Source organism: Somniosus microcephalus, chromosome 8 (genome assembly GCF_052327205.1).
Source record: "Somniosus microcephalus isolate GS21.2 chromosome 8, FLI_Smic_1.0, whole genome shotgun sequence".
Classification (NCBI taxonomy): Eukaryota; Metazoa; Chordata; class Chondrichthyes; order Squaliformes; family Somniosidae; genus Somniosus; species Somniosus microcephalus.
This window is the reverse complement of record NC_140994.1, coordinates 15,765,825-15,780,603: the sequence shown is the minus strand read 5'-3', so window position 1 is coordinate 15,780,603 and position 14,779 is coordinate 15,765,825. Positions and strand designations below refer to the sequence as shown.

At 47.3% G+C, this 14,779-nt stretch overlaps 1 protein-coding gene across 1 annotated transcript in view; it reads right to left on the bottom strand.

Moving 5' to 3' along the window:
- Positions 1–14,779, bottom strand: part of hpse2 (heparanase 2) — a 385,546-nt gene that overhangs the window by 40,462 nt on the left and 330,305 nt on the right. Inside the window, exons 10-11 of the mRNA XM_085994280.1 lie at positions 11,736–11,881; positions 1,931–2,077 (exon numbers count right to left, since the gene is read on the bottom strand). Of these exons, the coding sequence (XP_085850406.1) occupies positions 1,931–2,077; positions 11,736–11,881 (293 nt within the window). The remainder of the gene's footprint in view (positions 1–1,930; positions 2,078–11,735; positions 11,882–14,779) is intronic.

Genomic DNA, 14,779 nt, shown 5'->3' with positions numbered 1-14,779 from the left:
GCACCACACGCTGCGGCACGGCAGGCTGCGGTACTGCAGGCCTTCCTCCCACTGTTAAGGGGGAGGTGCCTGCAACAGCGCGATCCCCGCTCGCGAGTGCCGGCAAACGAGCCCGGCACCAAGGAGAAGTGCCGGGCTCTCGGGAAACAGCCGGCAATGCCGCGGGGGGGGGGGGGGGGGGTGCGGGGGGTTAGAAGGCCAGGGACGGAGGTGCTGGCAGGCGGCTGCCGAAAAAGGCGGCCGCCCCGCACCTCCACCTTAACTTGCGCCGCTGCCGGCACAGTAAGGCCCCGTGAACCGGGCGCGGGTAGCGAACGGCGCAACTGCGGCGTTCGCTACCAAATATCGCGAATGGGGCGCTGCGCACACCGATGACATCATCGGTGGCGGCGCAGCGCAAATGGCTAACACCACCATTAGCGCCCCTGCTGAATATCGCGGGAGGCGCAGCCAGTGGCGCTGCAGCCACTGACTGCCTCTTTAGGCGCTAACAGGTGGCGCTACTCACCCAATTTTTCCCCCATTGAATTTATACTGTGTCAGTGTTTTAAAAAAAAATATATTGGTGGTTGGCTTCAGAAGGTGGAGCCATCGTACAAAAAATTGAGGAGACATCAGGTTGAGTTACGGGACTTGGAGAGGGAGGGGGGAAAAGAAGAACATAACCTATGAGAGGTGATCACATTGAAACATACAAGATTCTGAAGGGGATTGACCGGGTAGATGCTGAGAGGTTGTTTCCCCTGGCTGGAGTGTCCAGAACTAGGGGATATATTCTCAGGATAAGAGGTCAGCCATTTAAGACTGAGATGAGGAGGAATTTCTTCACTCGGAGGGTTGTGAATCTTTGGAATTCTCTGCCCAGAGGGCTGAGGATGCCCAGTCGTTAAGTATATTCAAGGCTGAGATCGATAGATTTTTGGACTCTAGGGGAATCAGGTGATATGGAGATCGAGCGGGAAAGTGGAGTTGAGGTCGATGATCAGCCATGATCTTATTGAATGGCGGAGCAGGCTCGAGGGGCCGAATGGCCTACTCCTGCTCCAGTTCTTATGTTCTTATGTCTTATGTCAAAATATGTTTTTTTGGGCGGGGGGGGGGGGGGGGGGGGAAGTGGGACTAACCCTTCATTCCCCGCCCCATGCCTAAGTCTGATTGAGTGTAATGTTGACGGGTACGAGCGAATCGGCAGCCCGTTTGACATCTCTCCCGATTCTTTTTTACATTGATGTCAGGTTGATTCGCTATCACCTGTTTCACACTATCACACAAAGTCAAAATGACCCCCGTTGTGTTTAGCTAGACTTTATATTTATTATGGCCGACTGCTGCCCATCCCTGGGCCACTATTAACTCGTGCTAACTCATTACCCTTGTCCTCACTGATCTACACTAGCTGCCTGTTGCCGCAACGCATTGAATTTAAAATTCTCAAAGCCCTCTGTGGCCTCGCCCTCTGTGGCCTCGCCCTCTTCCCCATCTTTGCAACCTCCTCCAGCCTTAAGTCCTTTCCCACACCTTTCAGTCCTCCGATTCTGGTCTGGCCTTTTGTGTAACCCCCGCCCCTCCCTTTGTCTACCATTGGTGAAAGAGCCTCCAGCCGTCTTGTCCCTACTCTGTGGAATTTCCTTCCTAAACCCCTCCACTTCTCCCAATGACATTCTCAAAACCCATCTATTCATCGACGCGTTCGGTCACCTCGCCTAACATCGCACCATGGCTCGTTTGTTCTTTAATTCTTTTTACCTACTTTTTTCTTTCCTCTCTGTGAAGCACCTTGCAATGTTTTCTACATTAAAGGCATTATACAAATGCAAGTTGTTTGTTGGACAAGATAGCAACCAGGACTTGTAAGAAAGACTTAATTCACTAATCAATATGGCTCAGAGCCCGGCCTGTATTCAGTTGTTGATAATGTGCTTGTACCTACTTTGCTTGCAACCCCTGAACTCCGTAAGGTTGGAACAGGTACTGGTGAACTGTCTTGTCCCTCAGCGTTCCAGCCAGTTTTATTTTCTTTCTTGATCTATGGAGATTGATGATGTAAATGGTAATGGATCCTCGCAGGTAATTGTGACTGGAAAGGAGCGAGACAGTAGAATTAGTCATTGCAAAATGCTTCCTCTTATATGGCTCGAGTTGCAATTAAGATATTTTTGTTTACCACAGAACAAAAATATCTCATTGGTGGAGATCACAGCTGAGGGTAGCCATTTGGCCCATCTATCCCATCCTTCCGTAGAACCCCATCACAGCACGAAACTGCCTCCTCAATGACTTCAGAGATATTGCCTCCACTCCCCTACTTGGAAAACCCATTACAGGTAATCATGTCTCCTTGTGCCTCCCAACATCAGTTGCCCACTTGCCTTAGTACCTGTGTGCTTTTGTCCTGCAGTCATGGTCTATCTTGAAATAGTGTTCAGGGTTAACCTTTCCTCTTCCATTTTATACCTTATTCAGCCCTAGGAGACCCCCGTTCCTTTGCCACTGTTTCAATCCAGAGTTTTTCTCTTCAGAGGTGTTACCGTCGCACGAAGAGTTGGAAGAGACACCAGGGGAGTTCTGAGATTTGGAGTGGGAGCGGAAAGGGAGGCCCATAACCCATGTCATACTATTTATGGGGGACTTCTCGGCTTTGTCCTTGTGCCCAGAAGATGTTAAAGCCGCATTGTGCCCCCGGGGGTTTCTCTGCTACTTCGGAGCAGTTTAACTGCAACTGGCGACTCAGCAGTGTGGAGCATTATGGCTGTGGAACCAGGTCTGAACACTGGGTGGCGCCGGATGTCGCCAGTCCAACGTACAGTAGCATCAAGTCATTCACTCGTGTTTCTGTAGCAGATTTGGAATATTTATGAACAAAAACACTCTTTAAAAAAAATCAAAACTGAACAAACAATTATTTAAAAAAAAGGCAAAGGTCATCAAGCTGAAACGCTGACTCGGTTTCTCTCTCTCCGCAGTTGCTGCCTGTCCGGCTGAGCGTTTCCAGCATTTTCAGTTTCCGATTTCCAGCCTCCGCAGTGTTTTTGCTTTTTTGTTTAAATTTAAGTTCTTTAAAATTCTTTATTAACAATGAGATTTCTTTCATTGAAATCCTTATGGTGAGATTTTCTCCAAGGGGCATTTGGCCTCTACAGATCTCCCCACGAGTGTGTGGGGCTGTAACTTACATAGGATTACATAGGATATACAGCACAGAAACAGGCCATTCGGCCCAACCAGTCCATTCCGGCGTTTATGCTCCACTCGAGCCTCCTCCCGTCTTTCCTCATCTATTAGCATAACCCTCTATTCCCTTCTCCCTCATATGCTTGTCCAGCCTCCCCTTAAATGCATCTATACTATTCGCTTCAACCACTCCCTGTGGTAGCGAGTTCCACATTCTCACCACTCTCTGGGTAAAGAAGTTTCTTCTGAATTCCCTATTGGTTTTCTTGCTGACTATCTTATATTGATGGCCTCTAGTTATGCTCTTCCCCACAAGTGGAAACATCCTCTCTGTATCCACTCTATCAAAACCTTTCATAATTTTAAAGACCTCTATTAGGTCACCCCTCAGCCGCCTTTTTTCAAGAGAAAAGAGTCCCAGCCTGTTCATCCTTTCCTGATATGTATACCCTCGCATTTCTGGTATCATCCTTGTAAATCTTCTCTGCACCCTCTCCAGTGCCTCTATATCTTCTATAATATGGCGACCAGAATTGTACACAGTACTCCAAGTGTGGTCTAACCAAGGTTCGATACAGGTTTAGCATAAGTTCTCTACTTTTCAATTCTATCCCTCTAGAAATAAACCCTAGTGCTTGGTTTGCTTTTTTTGTGGGCTTATTAACCTGCGTCACTACTTTTAGTACCTAGGTGCTCATGGCAGGTCTAGGCTGAAGTGAACGTCTCTCCACGCTGCCTCATGCTCCCACTGACTACTGGCTTGTGCCCCATTCCACCGGGCACCCCAATAGCTTGTGCCCCCTCTGTGTGCCGTGTGCTCCGAGTGATCACTCTTTGGCTTCAGTCTTTAAAATAAAATGGCTGCTCGTTGGTGAGCCAGCTGATCTCAAGAAGGGTGGGAGCTGGCCGCTATCTCTCAGGGTTAGAGGAAGGAGAAAGGAAATCTATCTGAAATGAATCTTTGGGACGTGATTTCACTCGCTCCTGGCCTCTTCAGCCAAGCTCCGAGCGATCCTTAACTGACCCTCGGTACAGAATTCCTTCTCTCCTGCTTCCCCTCCTTGTAGGGGAGTCTTCCAGTTCAGAGGGGAGTAATTGGTGAACTGATTCGAAATAAGCAGGCTATGACGTATGAGGAGCCATTGGGACGATTGGGCTTGTACTCGCTGGAGTTTAGAAGAATGAGAGGGGATCTCATTGAAACTTATAAAATTCTAACAGGACTAGACAGACTAGATGCAGGAAGGATGTTCCCGATGGTCGGGGAGTCCAGAACCAGGGGTCACAGTCTAAGGATAAGGGGTAGGCCATTTAGGACAGAAATGAGGAGGAATTTCTTCACCCAGAGAGTGGTGAACCTGTGGAATTCTCTACCACAGAAGGCCGTTGAGGCCAATTCATTAAATATATTCAAGAAGGAGTTGGATATATTTCTTAAGGCTAAAGGGATCAAGGGATATGGGGAGAAAGCAGGGACCGGGTACTGAATTTGGATGATCAGCCATGATCGCATTGAATGGCGGAGCAGGCTTGAGGGGCCGAATGGCCTACTCCTGCTCCTATCTTCTATGTTTCTATGCTAATGTGTGTGGATCATACACCCTTGTGTACCATGTATTCTCTTATCATTTTTCACTTTGCCCTGTTGAAACTTGTATCCACTTTCACTGTCTTCTTGCCCTCCACTTGTTCAACCAGTATAGGCCAAAATTGGGCTCGACGAGCTCATTTGATCCTTTATTTTCCCTCCCCCCCCTCCCCATCATCGCCAAAGTTGTTATCTCTGATTCCCCTCCCAGTTCAGGTTGGAGAGAGAATTAATTCATTGAAATCACCCAAGTAGTCATCCTTCATCCTTGAGCCCAGATGCTAAGTGTTCACCCATGGGAAGGGGGGTGGGCACCACAACTGAGTTTGATCCTATTCTCATCCACTGCCAACACATACACACTTTATAGCAAGAGTAATTGGACGGTGATCGGGAACAAGAACCCCATCTGACTTTTTCCCCCTCTCCCCAGCCCAGAGGCAATGGCCAATTGCTGACGTGACTGAGATTAGCCAATTTAGCAGAGACTGGGAATTGAATCTGGGACCTTTATGGTCTGAGTGTCCCAGTTTAACATAAGGCGTTATTTGTTGTGCACAATTTACTGATTAAGCTATTGAAGAAAGAAAGACTTGCATTTATATAGCGCCTTTCATGACCACCCGACGTCTCAAAGCGCTTTACAGTCAATGAAGTACTCTTTTTTTTGAAGTGGAGTCACTGTTGTAATGTGGGAAACGCGGCAGCCAATTTGTGCACAGCAAGCTCCCACAAACAGCAATGTGATAATGACCAGTTAATCTGTTTTTGTTGTGTTGGTTGAGGGATAAATGTTGGCCAGGACACCGGGGAGAACTGCCCTGCTCTTCTTCGAAATAGTGCCAGGGGATCTTTTATGTCCACCCGAGAGAGCAGACGGAGCCTCGGTTTAACGTCTCATCCAAAAGACGGCACCTCCGACAGCGCAGCACTCCCTCAGCACTGCACTGGGAGTTGCCCACTGAGCCACAGCTGACAAGTTAACATTATTGGAGTAATTATGGACTCATTTTTAAAAGAAAATTCTGTCCTACCTGCAGTGAGCGACCTTGAGCTTTTTAATGCACGTTCCCTGCATTCTGATCTGTCATGGCGCTATTTCACTGACAGCTGTCCATGTGTTGCTCCCATGAAAATGGAGGTAATCTAATTGGACTCGTCGCACGGTTTTTAAAATGATTGAATTTGGAAGTAACAACAGAGAATGCTGGAAACACTCAGCAGGTCCGCCAGCGTCCGCGGAGAGAGACAAACGAAAGTTAACGTTTCAGGTCGATGACCCGTCATCAGAATTGGAAGGTTGACTTTATTCTGGGGATGTGGACCTCGCTGGCAAGGCTGGTATTTATTGCCCGTCCCTAGTTGCCCTGAAAAGGTGCTGAAACAACGGAGCGGCTCGATCGGCCACTTCAGAAGGCAGTTAAGAGTCAACCGCGTTGGTGCGGGATGGAGTCACAGATAGGCCACAACAGGTCAGGACGGCAGGATCCCTTTCTCTAAAGGACATTAGTGAAATCGCTGGGTTTTTACGACAATCTTGACAGCTTCATGGTCACTTCCACCAACTCTTTATCTCCAGATATTCAAATTCTCAAACTGCGGTCGTGAGATTTTAACTCACGTTGCCTGGGTTACTAAAAAGAAAGACTTGCATTTATCTAGCACCTTTCACGACCTGAAGATGTCCCAAAGTGCTTTACAGCCAATGAAGTACTTCTGTAATGTGGGAAACGGGGCAGCCAATTTGCGCACAGCGAGATCCCACAAACAGCAATGTGATAATGACCAGATAATTTGTTTTTTTTGTGTGATGTTGAGTTGAAGGGATAAATATTGGCCAGGACACCCGGGAGAACTCTCCTGCTCTTTTTCGAAATAGTGCCATGGGATTTTTTACACCCACCTAAGAGAGGAGACGGGGCCTCGGTTTAATGTCTCATCTGAAAGACGCCACCTCTGACAGTACAGCGCTCCCTCAGTTCTGCACTGGGAGTGTCAGCCTAGATTTTTGTGCTCAAGTCTCTTGGAGTGGGACTTGAACCCACAACCTTCATGACTCACAGGTGAGAGCGCTGCCCACTGAGCCACAGCTGACACTAGTCCAGTAACAGAGCCACTAAGCTACTGTAACCCAGGTGCATGCACATGATTTAGTTTATTTCTGGGAGAGGGCACACTATAACTGATTTTAGTGGAACGGTGGATGCGACGGGGTTGGGGGGGTCGAGGGAACATAATTGCACAGTTATTGATGTGACTGAGTGTTGAGTCTTCAGTTTGAGACCAGAATTATAGATTACTTTCTGCCTCTCTTTGGGATAGTCAGCGAGAGTAGCACTTTTGATTAAAATGAGAACCTTGTTTTGAAGTGGGTTTTACTGAGGTCTTGGCAGAGCTGGTCAGACGTTCTGGAGGAGGCACTTGAGCATTTTATATGCGCATATAAACATATGTTTGATCTTAACTCTCCGTTTTGACTTGTGCCTAACAGCACAGATTACTTGGATACACCTTGGAGGGCACTGAACCTTTGTACTATAAAGTTAAGAAATGGCATGGGATTGAAGAGCCAAATCATCTCCATAATTCCCAAACAAAGAAAGCCTTTATGCCTCTAAAATTCCAGATCCAAGCGGAACACTTGCTCCAGTTATTCCTGTTTCTCATTTAATGACCTCTTCTCTCAGACATTGTCAATCTGTTGCCTAAGGATGCAAGCTCATGATGGGATTGTATGAAATTTCACACAGTAACACCTTGCACTTAATGATTGTAGGAGTGTGAGTTTTTTTCAATTTTGCGGCTGGCTTTGGCATGAATGTTTGAAGTGCCTTTGGATCGGCGATTGGAAAACATTCCGCGCAGTCCACTGCCGTCCTCACCAAAGCAGCGTGTTTGCTGGCAAACTAGTTACAAATTTATCGCCGCAACAGAAAACCGTCTTTGCTAAAGCTAAGTCGGATTCTTGGATTTATTCTGCTTGAAGAAGACCCTTGAATAGGTTTGTTAAATGGCCCGGGTACTGAAACCAACCTCTGAAGAAGTAACGGAAAGAGTAGACAAGGACAATGCAGTACATTGACTTTCAGAAGGCCTTCGATAAGGTGCCACGTAAGAGACAATGGTCAGGGCATGTGGAATTAGTGAGGGTCGGGTAGCAGAATGGCCACAAAACTGAGGGTACGAGCTAAGGGACATTTCTTAGACTGGCACATAGTAGGAAATGGTGTCCCGCAGGAGCCCATGCTGGGACCACCATTGTTTACCATATACATAAATGATCTGGACTCAAAAAATTTGAGGTGTCGTGTCGCAATCTGCAGATGACACTAAATTAGGGGGTATAGCTAATAATATGGAGGACTGCCAACAAACTACCGGAAGACATAAAAAGGCTTGCTGAGTGGGTGGATAAATGGCAAATAAAATTCAACATGAGGTGGCCCATTTTGGTAGGAGGAATAAGGAGGCCATGTAATCCTTGGAAGGTAAGAAATTTGATGCATTTAAGGGGAGGCTTGATGCATACAGAGGGACAAGGGATAGAGGGATAGGGACGCAGGGTGGGAAGTGGCTCGTGTGGAGTATAAATACCAACATAAATACCTGTTGGGCCAAATGGCCTGTTCCTGTGCTGTAGATTCTATGTAACTGCATAATGTCGCAGCTTATGGGAACTTGCTATGTGAAAATTGGCTGCTGCATTTGTCCACAATTCAAAAGTACTTCAATGGCTGTGAAGCATTTTGGGACATCCTGAGGATGTGAAAGGCGCTATATAATGGCAAGTTCATTCTTTTCGAGTAGTGAGATGAGCTGACTGGCCTTTCTTTTTGTCCCTGTCTGTACGTTCTTGACTCCAGTGCACATACAGCATAAAAACACCCAATAACCAGCGTGTGATCACAAATGTGAACACTTATTTTTTTTTAAACTCTCGTTGCCTAGTCCTTTTAATGCCGAGATGATGCATAGCCCCATATTTATTTTTTTAACAGTAGCCGTTTCCAACAAGGTGTTGAGTGGTACAGACAATTACTACTGAACATTACCAGACTTCCAAAGGCCTCAGGCCATCCATAACATGTGATGGATGCCAGGGCTTTCATGCTATAAGGTATTGTGTGCTATTGCAACACAAGCAAACCTCTTTTTATTTTCTCTTTGATATGTGTTTACATAATTGTTCAGCCTGTTTCCAATCTTTTTGGCTGAGGTGCGATTCCCTTATTTTTACCGTGTCAATCACCCTCCCCAATGCCTCCCTAATTTTCACACATTATACACTCTCCATAGCTGAAAGTGCAGGGAGCCAGATATATTGCCGCCATAGCCTCTCCCAATGCTGCTCTGGAATGAGTTATGGGGAAGCAGTCTGGCCGGTTGCTCCATTGTTTTACAGCCACCTCCCACCACCCTCCCCCCCGCCCCCGTACCCCCCACCCTTCCCTTGAAGAATATTTGGGAGTTCTTTCAGGTGTCCAAGCCAACAATACTCCCTTCGCTAATTCTATCAAAAACAGATTAATTGGACATTCATCTCATTGCTGTTCAGTCGGTCTTGCTGGTGATAAAAATGGCTGCCACATTTGCCTACATATCAACAGTCACCGCACTTCAAAGTACAGTAAATTGTTTTTACGTGAAATGCTTTGAGACAATGCTGGCAATGATGAGGTGCTCTCTGAATGCTGATCTTCTTATCCTATGCTTGGGAGCTCCCCATGGTGTCTGCCTGAGACAGCCAATTCAGGATGTGGCAATGGCAGAGGTGAATGACCATCTCTCATTGATACTCTTAAACTTGTGACTAATATGAAGAATATGGCTTGAGATTAGTCACCAAATGTTGATGTTTTGCAATCCCAATCTGTAATAAACATCTCAATAACTTCCAGCCTCTGGTCCAGAATTTTAAAATCACACATTCATTACTAACAAGCGTCTATAGTTCTTATGCAACAGATATTTTTTCTTTAAAGAAATCACGTCCCCAATTTTTGAAGGACTGAGTTTTATCTACAAAGTCTCTTCCACTACCTGGCTGCACCCATTTATCAGCTCCTTATTCGCAAAGCTAGGGAAGTGACTAATTCTCAAGCACCTCCTACGCTGTTGTTGAACTGGTCATAAAGGATGGGAGCAACTTGTGGTCATTTCCTTTGATGCTTTTCTCCTCCTCTCTCCTTTCCTCTCTCCCTGTGTTCTGTGACTCGCTTTGAAGGTATAACTCAGGGCGCGATTTTGCCAGCCCTGGGAAAATGGCAGAATCTGGGGACAGGTGCCCAACCCACCCCTGTGCCATCTTGCCAGGAGGTGGGTAGCAGACCTGCGCCGGGTCCCGTCTCCTGGAGGCGGGAAGGGGATTACAGCCACTTAACTGCCTATTAACAGGTAGTTAACAGGCAGATTAGAGGATTATCCCCATTTTGCCCACACAAGTGTGGGCTTCCCGAAGGTTGCGAACCCAGCCAGGGTCACCGAGGCGAGCCATGGGTCTGCGGGGGTCGGTGGGGTGCAAATGTGCCCTGTGAAGGTAAGTGATGGGTGCAAGTGTGGAGAGGTGAGTGTGTGAGGTAAGTGGAAAGTGTTCGAAAAAGTTTACTTACCTTTGTTTCTTCCTGCAGGCTTCAATCGTTGGGTATGCGGAGAATCTCGCATCTCCGCAGCAGAGATGACAGATGGCCGTTGCATTCTCCAATGCAACAACCAGTTAATTTCTGCGAAAGAATGAGGTTTGATGAGTCTGGAATACAAGAACTCATCAAACTGCAGAGAATGTCAGTGTTTTACAGCTTCACAGAGCTGTCAAACAATGACAATTCAGCTAAACATCATACGCTGACGTTCTCTGTAACCGGCTTCCCCTTAATTGGCCTGCTAAGCCTGCTGGGCGGGCTTAACAAGGTCAATCAAGGGAAAATAGCGTGGGTTGGCCAGAAGTTGTTGGAGGCGGGACTAAAACCCGACAAGTGGGAGTCCCGCCTCCAAAAGCTCCCCATTGGCAAAATCGAGCCCTCAGATTGGGATCTCCATTATAAGGGGGAGCTGTAACTCTGGGCATGAACACACGCCCTACCAGTCCAAGACCACAGCTTGTAAATACATCACCATCTTGTAGCACTGCACTACCCCCATGAGAAATCTCTTCATGAAAACAGCCCTGTGGGGTGGCAATCCATTTCTTTTATCCAGCTGTTTCTTAATGAAACCCTGTAGAAAGTTTAAATCCTATGCCAACATGCCAGCAACCCTAGTCTCAATTATAAGCGTTGTATACCAGCCTTGAATTTAGAGAACCAACTAGGCAATCTCTAGACAACACTCTGTCCCCCCCGCAAAAAATGAGGGATTTTTGAGGCTGAAGAAGCCTTGTTATACATTATTAATTTTTGATTAATTAGATTGCAGCTGAGAAAAGGGAGCGTTGCTTTTCTCTTGACCCGTAATTTCTAATCTTTCAAACGGGATGAATTAATACAGATACACAATACTTAGGGAAGAGGTCAATCTCAACTATGGCGGCGAGACAAACCAGGTACATCATCAGAAGGAACAGCCATTAGCTTTAATGTGCATCACTTATCATCTGATGTGCTCATTCATGTCACTGATGAAAGTTCTTGAACACTTATCTGTAGGAAAATTACCTTCAGCAAAGCTGGAACAATAGTGACTTCTGTCTCTTTGACAAGATAAAAAAAAATGCTAGGATGCCCTTTGATGGCAGTGCTTATTTAACTAGGAGGGTGAAGCAAAACCGAGATCTCCAGATGTCAGCAGTGGCATAGACTTACTTAGTCTTCAGTGTAATCCAGCACTCCATCCCAGGGCAGTAGCCTTTTGTCCTGGTCTTTGGCGTGCCCTCTAATCCTTTGATAATATTCTTACTTGGCAGTTGAAAGGCATCGAGTTTGGAGGCGTATTTTTAAAAAAAATATTAATGATGAGCAAAGACACTACAAAGGAGACTTACTTGCGGATGTGTGTGCAGTGGGCGTAGATCCTCAGCTTGTCCCGTATGACTCGCCCGGGCCTAGGTTTCCGCTGCAGGCCTGCCACTTGAACTGTGAGAACTTTGGTTCCCACCAACCGTTTGTAAAGGAGGGAAAGCCAATAGTCCTGCGTGGAAGTCAAGAAAAGTGGCGTTTTAAGATTTTTAAAACTGAAGTCAAATGGTAGTGGGTGAAGGTGAAGAAAGGATCGTTATGTTGTGACAGTAACACAGGTTAACATACTCAATGTGTCAACAGACACCACGTATTCACAAACCTTCTGTTTGTGCAGCTCCCAGTTTTTAATTGTACTCCACCACCTCACCATTTTTTTCCGTCTGAGAGAAAAGACAGATGGGTGCGGACATCTCCAAATTTTCTGGAACGTTGCCCGACCATTAGAGATCGCCAAGAGAGAACAATTTGTCTTTTGATTTCTTCCCTCCCCCGTCCCTTCGTCGAGCCAACTCACCTGCACTCAATGTTGATCTATCTGCCACTGTTTGCGTAGTTCAGTCACTCAAATCTAGGCCGTGAAATCATTTCAAGTAGTGCTGAAGGTGGGGAGAGATTGAACTTTGTCTATTGGCAATTAGACAGAGAAGAACTTAATGTGAGACAGTCAGGTAAAACTTCAACCCGTCCCTCCGGGGATAGATGCTTACCAGAAATTCTAAAGAGAAAAGATATCCTGGCGCATTGTGTCAGCCTGTCCCACTGCAGTCACTTGCACTCAGTTTAAGCAGTCAGGTTGACCACCTGTGTTTGGTGAATACATGGAACTGGGCTCCATGAGAATGCAACCAAGTGGGCACAGTATAACAGGTAAAACACCATTAGAAAATGGAATACAGAATGAAGAGTGAGGCAACCCATCGAAGAGCCTGCTGTAAATGATCATCTATCTATATATATACTAGCTGGGGAGCCCCGCGTTGCGAGGGCAATTTTGGGGCGCTTGGTCTCCCTGCCCCGTGTGTCCCCCCTCTCCCTGTCATGTCCTCTCCCTGTCCTATCCCTCCCTCCCCTCCCCTCGCTCCCTCCCCTCCTCTCCCTCCCCTCCTCTCCTTCCCTCCCCTCCCCTGTCTCCCTCCCTCCCTCCCCTCCCCCACCCCCACACCTACTCCCCCCCACCCCCTCCCCTCGCCCACCCCCTCCCCTCCCCTCCCCCACTCCCCCGCTCCCCTCTGTCCCTCTCTCAGGCCCCTCCCCCTGCCTAGCGCCTGAGGTCCGGTGCGGTTGCGTCCCCCCCGCGATTTCCCGAGGCTCTCCCCCCCCCCCCGCGATTTCCCGAGGCTCTCCCCCCCCCGCGATTTCCCGAGGCTCTCCCCCCCCCGCGATTTCCCGAGGCTCTCCCCCTCCGCGATTTCCCGAGGCTCTCCCCCCCCGCGATTTCCCGAGGCTCTCCCCCCCCTATTAAATTGTTATTTAATTCCCTAACACATCATTAAAATATTTACCTTAGTTCCCTAACACACAGAAAGTGTGGGGGAAAAAATTGTGAAAAATCAAGATGGCGACCACTCACCTCGGTTCAGAAGGATAAGGCCCGCCCACACACGCACCGATTGGTCGACCGGTCAGGTCACCGAAGCGTAGGATTGGTCAATCGTCGAGTCACTCGACACTCAACTGTAGGATGGCACGCGCCCGTCCGATTGGTCGACCTCGACGTCACACGGTCACTAATGAGATGCTAATGAGCGGAACGCTGAACGTTTTTCGGATACCGCGGGCGGGATTTTTGTCCGGCCGAAACGTAAATACGCCTATGACCGGTCCGGAATTGCAAGCTTTCTTTTGAGGCGACGCGCGCGTCGGTACGCTCTATAACTTTCAAACGTATAGAGAACAGACAGACAGACAGACATCGGGACAGACAGAAGAGCTCTTTTATATATATAGATAAACGGATACTTCTGTCTATCTGTTTGTCTGTCCTTCTGTCCTCGGGTGTGCGTCTGTCCGGCTATGCGCTCGAAAGTTATAGAGCGTACCTACGCGCGCGTTACCTCCGAAGAAAGCTTACGCTTCTGGGATGGTCGTAAGAGTATTTACTTTTCGGTCGGACCAAAATTGTTCGCGCCTTATGCAAAAAATCTTCAAAATTAAACTCATTAACTGCTACTTAGCCACCTTATGCAAAAAACCTTCAAAATTAACTCATTATCTGCTACTTAGCATTGATTGACTGACGTCAAGGTTCCACCAATCCTGTGCCGTCACGATTGACCAATCCTACAATACGGTCCCCTGATGGTTGGCCAATCGGTGTGTGTGTGTGTGGGCGGGACTAATCGTTTTCATCTCAGGGATCTGGCAGCCATTGTTTCACTGCCATTACTTCAGCTTCCAGCTCAAACTACTTTGATCATCCAGCTTTGAAAAAGTTAGTATCTCTTTTAAAAATAACATAAGATTTACCAAAAACGTTTTATAAGTACTTTCACTTTCATCTTTCAAGGTATTAAAAGGTAGAAATGTTGCCCGGCAGCAGATTCACAAAGGGACACAGACAGGGCCCAAAAGCCTGGGACTCGATTTAAAATGTTGCCCGGCAGCAGATTCACAGAGGGACACAGAGAGGCCCCAAAGCCTGGCACTCGATTTAAACCGCCCAGCCCAAAACAGCCCTGGCAAAGTCGGGCTCCCCCAGCTAGTCTATATATATAAAGGAATCGATCTGTCTGTCTGTCTATCTGTCTGTCCTTCTGTCTGTCCTCACGTGTGCGTCTGTCCGGCTATGCGCTCGAAAGTTATACAGCGTACCTACGTGCGCGTTACCTCTCAAAGAAAGCTTACGCTTCCGGGACGGTCATAAGCCTATTTACTTTTCGGTCGGACGAAAATTGTTCGCGCCTTATGCAAAAAACCTTTAAAATTAAACTCATTATCTGCTACTTAACATTGATTGACTGATGTCAAGGTTCGGCCAATCCTGTGCCGTCACGATTGACCAATCCTACAGTACAGTCCCCTGATGGTTGGCCAATCGGTGTGTGTGTGTGTGGGCGGGACTAATCGT